The 12,061-nt window shown below is 48.9% G+C and overlaps 1 protein-coding gene and 1 long non-coding RNA gene across 2 annotated transcripts in view; one reads left to right on the top strand and one right to left on the bottom strand.

Moving 5' to 3' along the window:
• The window catches only part of Abtb2 (ankyrin repeat and BTB domain containing 2), a 164,235-nt gene that overhangs the window by 40,666 nt on the left and 111,508 nt on the right, over positions 1-12,061 (bottom strand). The window contains 1 exon segment of the mRNA XM_028877912.2: positions 1,858-2,004. Coding sequence (XP_028733745.1) covers positions 1,858-2,004 — 147 coding nt within the window.
• LOC119087868 lies at positions 5,110-6,192 on the top strand. The gene is made up of 2 exons (XR_005091364.1): positions 5,110-5,637; positions 5,738-6,192. It is a non-coding gene; the product is annotated as an uncharacterized LOC119087868 (long non-coding RNA).

Below are 12,061 nucleotides of genomic sequence, written 5' to 3'. Positions count from 1 at the left end.
CTAATCTTTAGAGCCACCTTGGAAGGGGGTATTTATTTCCAATGTAGAAAAAGAGGAACTAAGCTCCCAGGAGCTCAAGGGTGGGTCGCAGCTGCAAACTAGGATGGACGTTAGTGAGGCCTGTAGCTGGGGCCTCACCTCCTCCACCAGCTCTGGACTGTTGCACCCATACCACACCAAGTGTGGCCTGTGAGCTAGGACAGGCCACTCACTGGTACTGGCTATAAACCTGTTAATAGCTCACAGGTTAACTGGAGAATCGGAGAGTGAATTTTTAAAAAGATACCCACAGGGCCTGGGGATGTAGCTCATTTGGTAAAATGCCTATCTAGCATGCATAAAACCTGGGGTTTGCTCTTCAGTATGGAATAAACCTAGGTATGATAGTACATGCCTATATTCCCATGTAGGAGACAGAGGTAGAAGGATCAGAAGTTCAAGTTCATCAGCTATACCAGAGTGTGAAGCCAGCCTGGGCTACACGAGACCTTTTCTCAGGAAAGAAGAAAAGAAAGAAGGGGAAAAAAAAAGACATCCATAGCAATTTGATGTAATTTTGTGTTTATCTAAGAATACATTTTAAAAATACGACTTTCATTTTACATGTCTTATTTTACATGTCTTATTTTATTTTTCTAGATACCTATTTTTAGTGTATTTTGCAAAGTTTCCATATGTAACTGAGTGCAGAGATATCTGTGGTCCCTTGGCACAGCTTGTCCATGAAGCCTTGAGGTAGCTGGGCTGGGCTCTTGCACAGGTGGACGCTTGGTGCTTTTGGAACGTCCCTGTATTGTACTTGAGAATCAACTGATCCCAAGCTCAGTGAAACCTTGGTCTCATGCCCAGAAACACCCACCAGGCATGGGAAAACAAGCCCTCACCCCTCACTAACCATGAAAGACTTGATTAGGGGTGCTAGGTTTCACGCTGGTCGGTCCAACCCTCATTATGAGCCATCAAATAAAAACAGCAGGCGAGAGTCTGGAACACAGCACTGTCTTCAAAATAAGTCCTCAAACATCTGGCCACCCTTAAAAGAACTGCTTTGCTTTCTGCTCATTCCTTCTCTTTAAAATTTTCATGGGTTCAGAGGGACAGAGAAAAACCTAAGGACCAGAGCTCTCCATATGGCTAGACCTGTTACAAAAAATGAATCTTCCTAACTTAGCAGGCAGGCTGGTCCTTGCTGGGCACAGAGAGTTAATGCATGGAAACTCTAGGGTGAAAGTCCATAGTGCTCAGTGCCAAGTATCACTAGCCTCATTAAGGTCTTTAGTCTCTGAAACAAAAATTAAAATATCTGCCTCCACCTTTGTCCCTCCCCTGCAGAGTAGGTTAGCAAAACCTTTGGTTTCAGAGGGAGGGACCGGGCAATGTGGCGTGTGACACAGCCTGTTCTTCTGTCTCTCAGAAGATGCACTGGAGATGTCTTTTCTCAGTGTCCTAAGGAGTGGCCAGGCCAGGCCAGGCGAGACCAAGCCCAGGAGAGTTTCAGGAGCCCAACTGGGTGGGACAGACCTCACCCCTTCTAATTGAATGTGGATTCTCACTCATGTCCTCACACACACGTCACCAGGAGCTGTGTTGGGGAAAGTTCTGTGCACTGGGGAAAAGCAGCAGGTAAAAGTGAAGAAGCCCCGTCCTTGTGACACTAAACTCTAGTTGGAATGGAAAACTCTGCTATCTGTGGGTAAATACCGAAGCTTCAAGTGGTGGCTAGTGCTCTGAATAAAACGGAAGCCACAGAGGAGACCTGGAGGAAGGACGCGGGGGCTTCAGGGGGCCAATCTGACTTAGTGCCAGAACCCAGTCACTGAGTCCTTTTGGACTCGCTCCCCCAGGCCCCACACTTACTCAGCTCTGAGATGCTGCCCACACATGTGGCCAGGAGAGACTGCTCCAGTGTCCGCAGCTCCAGTTGGGCATAGGCATCTGCTCGCTCATCGTGGCCCAGGGAGCCGCTGTTGTAGGGGCTGAAGTAGGCAGGCAGGGAGAGGACACCTGTGGGGGAAAGAAGACGCAGAGGTCACACCGGGAGCAAAGGGGAACTCTGCAGACCATACCACAGCTACCGTGTCCCACTCCTCTGTCCTGACAGAACAGAGTCAGAGGACAACCCCGCCCCCCAGCCTTGGGAATGTGGGTCTTTCCTCTGCCTAGTGCACTGGGGGTCATAATGAGAGAGGAGTGGACCTCTTCCCTGGGGTTTTACTCATACGAGCTAGAATTTGGAATTTCCAAGGAACTAGGCTATAGGCTCAGGGGCCTTCATTGAATATTTAAAACAAGCTTGATTAGGTCAGAGTGCTCCTTTCAGGGTTCTGGGATGGATTTGCACTTAGGCGTGGTCAGTTCTGATGATCACAGTCCCCGTTCCTTCAAAGGCCAGCTGCCTGCAGCGTGCTCTCACTTGTCTCCTCAGCACATTTCTCCTTTAAGCCCAGAAGGCCAGGAGTCACCACCGGAGAGGGATACTGCCCTCTCTACTATGTGAAGGGGACTGTCCCAGCCCCTGGCCAAGTCCAATTAGTGTTTCTCATTAGCACTTCAACAACAGGGAAGAGAGATTCAGAATCCATCCCAGGGGATGCCAGCTTGTAAATCTCTCCAGCTCACTGTTGGCTTCTTAGCATGCACCAGAAATGTAGAACCTGTAGCACGGAGATGCTCCCTGCACTTAGAGCCTAGGGCAGGAATTCCCAAATCCTGGAGCCACTGCTTCTCTGATGGACTATTCACACTTCTGCCTAGTATTTGCTTATGTATTGCTTAAAAAAATAAAAAATGAAGCAAAGCTTAGAAATCTAACCTGTTACTTTGGGGGTGAAATCTAAAATTTCTTGAGAAAACTAGAAAGTCCTTAGAACGTGGGCAAGGCTGAGTTCGAGTCCCCTGTGGCATGCAGGGCTGTGACAAGGACATGCAGCAGCGGGGAGTGGTTAGGCCGGGCCTCTGCAGTTCCTAAACACTGGGCTGATATGTGATTAGCCATGTGATTAGCAGGCTACCTAGAGACAACTAACTAACAACTAACTAACTAACATTCACAGGTAGGGTTCAGATCCAGGTGAGATGGTCCCAGAATGTGTACACTTGACCCCCTAGGCGACCAGAATCAATGAACACACCAAGGCTCACGCTGCCCGTTCAGTGGCTCATGTGTGTGAGAACACAGCTGTGTAATGCTAGGTCCTTTCTCTCATGCATGCCCCTCCCCTGTCCTCCCCCACTCCCCAACCCCCAGCCTGGGACATTTCTCTCTTGTGGGACAAAGGCACACGGGCAGTCTTCCTCTGGCCTGGACCCTCCCTGGCTGTGTCTCTCTGGATCATCCTGCAGGTGCAGTGACAGTTCTGTCTATCCATCCTCCTTGGTACCAGGGTGGCTGAGGCTAGCCCCTCTCCGCCTCCCCTTACCCCCATCACAGCTGGTATTGGCTCCGCAAGGCCCGAACCAAAGCACTTCCTCAAATACTTATTTCCATGGGAGGAGAAAGAGCATGTGGCTGGGTCACTCTTAAACTCCTATTCCCCAAAGCAGAAATTCTAACAGCTGAGTCAAACACACCAGGAGGAGTTGGCTCTGGGCATTACAATGAGTTAAACAAAGGAGGAGAAAGCCGTTCAAGTGTGAGCCACAGCCCCAACAGCCGGGGTGGGGGTGGGGTTCCTGTGGCAGCCCTGGTGCAGCCCAGCACCTCCTCCTTTCTCCCTTTTCATTGACAGAAACAACACTCGGGACATGTGGATCCCATTTGCGGTGCTTAAGGCAAGGGCATAGGAAATTCAGCTGACTTGTCAGAGGATTCCCAGGGAGAACTGGTATGTCACTAGATCTGGTGACAGGAGCAGGCAAAGCCGTTAGGAATTTCCTATTTTGTCACTTGTCAGCCATCCAAAGGGGCTTTCACTTAATGCTGTGGTAGAAATAATCATGAACCTGTTATTAATAATAATCAGAATCACAGCTTTTGAAGACCGTTCCCTATCCATTTTATAACTTCTTCTTCTGGCAGGGAAAACAATGCAGTCAGGACTAAAGGTGACTTTAGAATGTTTTTGTTGTACAGAGAACGCATGTGCAGGGTATATGCTTGTGTGGTGCATGTATACATGTACAAGGACACAGGTCCGAGTGTCCTTGCACACTCGGGGGTCAGAGGAAGCCATCCAAGTGCCCTGTTCGGTCACTCTCTACACTATTCCCCTGAGACGTGGTTTCTCACCTAACCTGGAGTTACTCTGGTAACGGGAGAGTCCCAGGGACCCTCTTGGGTGACAGGGACATTTGCAGCCACATCCAGTTTAATAAGGTTCTAAGGTTTTGTTCAGCAAGGACTCCGACCCACGGAGCCACCTCTCCAGCTCCCACCACAGCTGACTTACTGAGTTCTCGGGTCAGGCCCCCTGAGAGCGGCTCACACACGTTAGTCCACTTAGTCCCTCAGACTCCGTGAGCTGCTGTGCTCACCCTTCTTACAGGTGGCAAAATGCAGGCAGGACAACGGTTATGGAGGTCACCACAAACTGAAAATGGGGCTACTAGAACTGGAAACTCATCACTGAAGAGATTCTTAGCTGCTGAAATGAAATAGTGTTTTCATTTTGGTCATCTCCATTTATAGCAGTGGTTCTCAACCTTCCTAATGCTGTGACCCTTTAATATAATTCCTTATTATTATTATGGGGGGGGGCGTTCAAGACAGGGTTTCTCTGTGTAACAGCCCTGGTTGTCCTGGAACTCACTCTGTAGCCCAGGCTGGCCTCAAACTCACAGAGATCTGCCTGCTTCTGCCTCCTGAGTGCTGGGATTAAAGGTGTGCACACCCCCACTACTGGGCCACAAAATTATTTTTGTTGCTACTTCGTAATTTTGCTTCTGGTATGAATCATAGTGTAAATAATTGTGTTTTCTGATGCTCTTAGGTGAACCCTGTGAAAGGGTCACCACCCACAGGTTGAGAATTACTGATTTAGGGTCTCTGTGGGTCTGACATTTTATTCTCTCCCCGCCCACCATGTGTGTGTGTGTGTGTGTGTGTGTGTGTGTGTGTGTGTGTGTGTGTGTGTGGCGGTCAGAGAACAACCTTGGATATCAGTTCTCAAGCTCTTCCACCCCTGTCGTCTAAGTCAGGGTCTCTCTTTGGACTGAACTTGGCCCTGCAGGCCAGGTGGATGGCCCAAGCTCCCAGGGCTCTGCCTGGCTCTGCTTCCTCTCTTGCCATCACAGGGCTCATAAGCCCACACAGAGCCAAGCTCTTCTACCAGTCAGGTTTTCTCATGGCTGCCTGATCCTTGACTCTGGGAACACCTGGTTTCCCAAGGTGGCAGCCTCCTGTTCCTCCTCTACCCTTCCCTCTCTGCAGTACCGCATCCACTCAGTTGCTGAACAAGAGACATCTGAGTCATCCTTTTCCATTCTCTCCTCCTCCCGTGCCACCAACTGGCCGCCAGACCTTAGTGCTTTTACCACCCCCATATTTCAAAACTGGCCGCTGCCGCTGCTCCTCACCCTGCCTCCCTGTTCTCAGCCTGCAACTCTCCCACGCCTCCTCGCTGCACGTATGAAGAAATCCGAGCGCCTCTGTCCAGGGAAGACTGGATGGTATCTTTCCTTCCTCCTCTGAAACACAGGGTGAGTAGTAATGCTGCTAGTAAAGTGGCAAAGCTCGCAGCATGTCCCCCAGGCCGCCAGCAGTCGGGCAGCCCAGCACACCAGTCTGTTCCTTCTCTAGACTATGTTCCAGGGCTGTTCCCTCGGCTGACTCCAGGTCATAGGGAGGCGTGGGGACAACCCATTTTCTTCCCAGGTGATTCCTCTCTAGTGCCCAGAGAGGGTGGTGCTGAGGTAGGTGGGAGACTCCACCCTGAAGCCTGGGAACCCGCCTTCTCACAAGTGGGCGACACCCAGGCATTAACCCTGGTTTCTGCTTGCAGAGGCGCAGTATCTCCCAGGCACATGCCACACCAGGAGCACAAGGGCAGCACACCATGCTGACAAACCAGAATTTTAGTTCAAATGAAAAGAAGATGGCTTCAACCGCTTCTCTGAAACGCAGGGCCGATCGGAAGACACCGCAAGTCCTCTTTAGCGCTTGAGTGGGCCCTCAAGCCCCTTTGCCACATTTCCTGTCCCAGTATTTCACTGCTAAGTGGTCAGCAGCAGCAATAAACAGAACGGGTGATTGTTGATTCCTCTGTTCGTTCACCGGCATAACAGTACTTGTGTGTGCATGTGTGCGTGCATGGGCACGTGTGTGTGTAAATATCCCCCCCACCTCCTGCCCTGACGATATTAATGTAAAAATGTCTTTTTTGTGTGCGGCTGAATGTAGTTTAGCTTTTTCTGATACTGCATCCCAAAGCCAGCCAGGCTGTAACCTAACTGCCCTTCAGACTCAAAAACCCACTGCCAGCATTCTCCCTAGCCTTGCCAGTGACTCCCATGGAGTAAGCCGCTTGTAGGCCTGTGGCTGCGGAACCCTTTCCCTCCTCAGTTCAGGGACCCTCACGCATGTGCCAGACAGCAGGGACCACCACCCACCCCACATCCTTCAAATGAAGATCAGGTGCACAGTTTCTCTCTGACTGCTCTTGTGAGGAGACAGGAGGAGCTGGGAGCATGGGTGAGTTCTGTCTATGAGCTTCCGAAAACACAATCTGTACTGCCCCACGAAATGGTTTCCAATAGCCTGCACGGCCCCACTCCCCTCCTCCCTTAAAAAGTGTTTCCAGTCTCTGCTTGGGTTTTTGGCATTGTGGTGGGGGTGGGGTAAGGAGCTGATGTGGTTTTTTGAGACAGGTTCTCATGTACTCGAGGCTGGCTGCAAACTCCCTATGTGGTTGAAGATGACTTTGAACTCCTGCCTCTATGTCCCAGTGCTGGGATTATAAGCTCATGCCATCCTATTCAGCTTGAGATGAAACTTTATATATAGAACATTTAACACCCTGTTGTTGTGTATTAGTCATCTTAGGACAAAGTATTAAGAGGCAAAGGCAGGGATATTCTTCAAAGGGATTCAAATGGGGCACAAGACAGTGGATCCTAAAAAAGCCTTATTGGAATGGTATTTATCCTGAAAGTCTAAGCTCAGATGCGAGGGCATGGGTGCTGAGGCAGAGGGAAAAGGAAGAAAACCAGAAGGGTAAGCTGAAACGTGGATTGAATATGCCTGGTAAACTGTCAATCATTCACGTGAAACTGACTCATTGAGTAACCAAATGCACAGCTAATTCCTGGGCCAATCTATCACACGGAGATCTGTGACAACCAGGAGTTCAAATGAGGACAAAATCCTGAGACAAGGAAAGAGAAGTGTTTGTGTGCGCACACACGTGGAACAGGATGTCTAAATGGAGTCTGAGACCCAAAAGCTGACCCTGAGTGAACAACATGGAAGCAGGCTTGTGCCTGTTCTATACTCTGTGCCAGAAGTGGGCAAACAAGCCTTCAAGCCCTCACAGAGATCTACCAGGAGCTGCTACCGCAGTGCCCATTCTTCCGGGGGACATGGGTTTACATGGGCTGGGGCATTTGCCGTGTTGGAAAACGGAAGAGTGGGGTGGGAACGCAGCAGCAGCCACACTGTCTCTCGGACGGGACCGAGGTTCAGACTCCATGGGACGGGGACACTCTCCCACCAGCACAGCGATTTCCCCATCTCTCCCATACTTCCATTCGTCTCCTCCTCAGTACTGGAGACTGAACCACCTAAACGACAGGCAAGTGCTCGACCACTGACCTATGTCCCTGGCACTCATCTGACTTTTGGGGAGAGGGTCTCACTAACTTGCCTAGGCTGGCCTTGAACTTGTGATTCTCCTGCCTCAGCCTCCAAAGGAACTGGAATTATGGGCTCATGCCACCAGGCATAGCTCATATCCTTTTTAAAAATTTTATTCCATTTATTTATTTTTGTGTGCGTATGAATATGTGTGTGGGGATGGGGTGGGACTGAATCTACCCCCCCACACACACACACGTGTGTGTGCACACAGAGGTCAGAGGACAACTTGTGGGTTCTCTCCTTCTACCACGGACGTCTCAGGGATGGGACTCCAGGCTGTGCAAGCTGTCAGGCTTGGAGGGAAGAGCTTTTATCCACCAAGCTATTTCACTCCTCCCCGATTTCTCTTTTAAGGGCAGGAAATTAAAACCAAATAATAATCACCTTCTGGTTAATACCTCGCTCTAGCTAAATTACCAGAAGGTGCTCTTCCTGTGAGGTTTTTTTGGTGGGGCAGGAGCCCAGCACTAAGCTATAAATAAGAACTTACAGTTACAACAGCCCAAGTGGCCTAGGAGCAAGACCAAAGGCTGGTGAAGTAAGACACAGAGGTAGTAGCCACCCCCAAACCCCTGACCTGTTCTCCTGAGAAAAGGGGTTGCCAAAAGCCAGCCTCCCCCAGCTAGGGGCTGGAGGCCCTGACAGCCTATTCTCTCCTGTGGGACTGGTGATGTGGCTGCTCCTTTCTCCCTCAGCTTCTCAGGGAAGTCCTAGACAGGGCAAGGGTCTGCAGAGGGGGAAAGGGCTAACAGAACACTAGACAACCCCCCACCACCACCACCGCCACACACAGTGCTTGTGACTCAGAGTCCCCTGGGAGCATTCTGACACTTCATCCATTCCAGTAGACATCCTTTTGGTCCCAGACAACTACACACTGGGTGCTCATGAGGAAACCAGCCAGCAGAGACCAGGGCATGCTCCTCAAGTTGTCTAAAGCACAAACTCAGTTCAAATACAACCACTTCACTGATGCTGGCTTCTCTGCATGAGAGTAAGAGGAAGTTGCCTAAGCATGTAGACCAATTCAGAAAATTAAATTGACAGGTGAACTGTGGGAAAACCAGCAAGAATCACAGCATGGTAGCTGGAGGCAGAAAACCAACCCGAGAATTACTGAGCTGCTTCTGTGGAAAAGGCTCTGTGTTACTCTGAATGCTTTTAAAGAGACTCTAGGTGGCCTCACTCCAAGCGACTGAGTAACACAGCAAGATCCTGAGTGACCCCGGAAAGCACAAGGCTTAGAATGACCTCCTCTTAAAAAGGAACCCCCACCCCATGACCATGGTACTTTACCACACTCTGTTCTTGACCCACAGAGGAAAGCACACTAATTTCTGTGAGCTACTTTTGTAAACAACACATTCAGAAGACACACGCAGGAGTCATCTCTGCGCTTCGGTGGCAGAGGCAGAAGAATGGGGTTTCGGGCTAGCCTCTGTTTCATGAGTCCAGGCCATGGGGGCAACTTACTGTCTCAAAACAAAAAAATAAGCCAACAAAAATCAAAAGGCACACACGGGGACCTCTGTGAGTTTGAGGTCTACATAGTGAGTTCTAGGCCAGCCAGGGATACCAAGTGAGACCCTGTCTAACACCAAACCAAACCAAAACACCCAAATGTGGTAAGCGAAGTACTTGAAATATTGTCTAACAAATTTTGGACAACCACACATTTGTTAAAATAGTTATAGGAATATATTAACATATTAATAAGGAGTGTGCATTATATATTATTCTTATGTTGATCAATGATTTTTGTACAACAGGATGAAAATGGAATCTGTCTGAACTGTATAACCGGATATCTACATATATCATTTGTAACAAGAAATTCAAAGTTGATTCCTTAAGAATTTTTCTGTTTTGTTTTTCAAGACAGGTTTTCTCAGTGTAGGCCCAGCTGTCCTGGAACTTGCTCTGTAGAGCAGTCGGGCCTCGAACTCAGAAATCCACCTGCCTTTGCTCCTGAGTGCTGGGATTAAAGGTGTGTGGCACTAATGCTCAGTGATTCCTTAAGATTTTATAACGATAAAGTGTTTACAATCAGGTCTGTTCAAAGACATAAATAATAATTTACACACAGAACAAATGTTTATGTTGTTACCATATTTAAAATTAAAAAAATTTAATTATAAGTATGTGTGGGTATGTGCATTTGAGTACGGGTACCCCGGGAGGCCTGAAGAAGGCATTTGATCCCCTGGGGGCTGAGAACTAAACCCAGGTCCTCTGCAAGCGCTCTTCAGCATGGAGTCATCTCTCTGGGTCCTATTGTTATATTGCTAACACTTGCTGGACACTGGGGAAATAACAGTTCATAACACAAACTGCGTCCCTACTTTCATGGAGGCGTTATTCTTTAGTGGCCAAGAAATCTACCTGCTTTCCATATTCCTTGAGAACACAGGTTTCAACTCCTCTTTCCACCTTGCTAATTTCAGCAATTCTGGGTAGAAGGATTCTTTTTCTTAGCTTCTTGAAATAGGACTACTTGATATATGCACCGATGACACATTTCCATGAACAGAATGATGGGGGCGCATCTCACTCTATGTGAAAATTGGTACTGAAGGCAAAGATGATTTCTTTCTTAGGAAAAAAGTGAAACCAGCAGCAACCCCCCACCCCCCACACTTTCATAGTGGGCTGTAAAGAGTCCAGAATGGAAGTCATTTCACATTATAGATGGCTCTTCTTGCATAGCAGAATTTTAGATGTTTCCCCTGTTATTCAAGGTGTTTTTAGACAAATGCAGGATCAGCACAAGCGCTGCAGGTTTGCAGAGGGGAGAAGCAGTCAAGGGGAAGCATGTGCCTCCCTCTTTGGAAGACGGTCAAGGGAAGGCAACTGCATGCCACTCAGTTGGAAGGGAGATTCACCTGTATGCCTCATCCTTAGCCTCTGCCTGCTGCTGAGATGCTGCCAACTCCAGGAAGCCCTCCTTAACTACCACACCTGAGTACTTTGGCTCAGAGCTTGTTTTCTACCTGGCCTACTGTGACCCTGAACTGCTGTGTCTTTCACAGCCCTACAGTGGCTGGCCCTCCTCTGTGGCCTGTGCAAGTTGCAGGGCACTGGGATCTGAACACAAGATCTGGAACAATTCTCACACCATATAGCCAGGCCTGCAGCTGGGGCAAAGGACCCTGGCCATGGCCCTACACGGTCTGCAGGCAGACAGACATCCCACAAGCTTGCAGAAAGTCAGTCCTGCACCCTCAGAGGGGAGTGGTGTTGCCAGACCTCAGAGGGGGGTGGGTGAGGCCTCCAGGACCGGCTGGTCCAGGAAGAGAAGGATGAAAGGTGCTGAGAACCGAGAACAAGTACAAATCATTCACTCCTTGGGGAGTGAGAAAGGGCGATTATCACAAGGTCCAGGGCAGACGGCCAAGGTAGTTATTAATAGAACATGAATGCGTTAGTCAGAGATGTCGGACACTGGAGTCCTGCTTGGAAAACACACCTGCTGCAGGCAGGCTTACTTCCTCTTCCAGAGGAGTTTGATCACTAAACGCCCCAAGAATTTAGAAGCATGAGTCACAGAGGTAAGGGTTCTGAGCCCAGCCTGGCCACTTACTAGCTGTTCAACTCTGAAGTAGTTCCTTCACCTCTCTGAACCTCAATCTGTTCATCAGTACAGGAAGCCCAAGAATAGCTCCCGAGTTATAAGATTCTTGAGGACTGAAAGAGGTTGAATAGCTAAGCACGTAGTGAACGGTCTAACACGCAGTGTTTAGTAAGTAGGAATGTTTTGTATGAATGACTTCAATACTTTCAAAGGTCATGAGATTAACACCATTGGGAGGAAGAGCCCAGAGCCACACTATTCTGTTATTTTTTTAAAGACCACAACAATTTTTATTCATAAATAATCATGTTCTCTGCATCACAATTAGGTCATTTACTCTACATTTGTTCATTCGTGTACTCAAAATTGTTGGTGATCATCTGCCCTGGCAGATACAGTTGTGTTCTGGGAACAAACAGACAGGTGGAGGCGGCAGGTCCTTTGCCCTCAGGAGCATGCATCCTAGTGAAGAAGTGCAGACAGTATCCCTGCGAAGTCAGCATGGTGACTACCCAGAGGCCTGCAGTAGAGTCCCCACAGGCAGCACACAAGCTCTGAGCCAAAGTACTCAGCGTGGTGGTTAAGGAAGGCTTCCTGGAGGTGGCAACATCTCAGCTGCTATGGGGAAGAATCAGATCTTGCTGACCAGTTGGTTGTGGGATCCCTTATCTCTGCCTTGCAAGGCTGAGATTACAGGT

Source organism: Peromyscus leucopus, chromosome 4 (assembly GCF_004664715.2).
Source record: "Peromyscus leucopus breed LL Stock chromosome 4, UCI_PerLeu_2.1, whole genome shotgun sequence".
Lineage (NCBI taxonomy): Eukaryota > Metazoa > Chordata > Mammalia > Rodentia > Cricetidae > Peromyscus > Peromyscus leucopus.
This window is presented reverse-complemented; position numbering and strand designations above follow the sequence as displayed.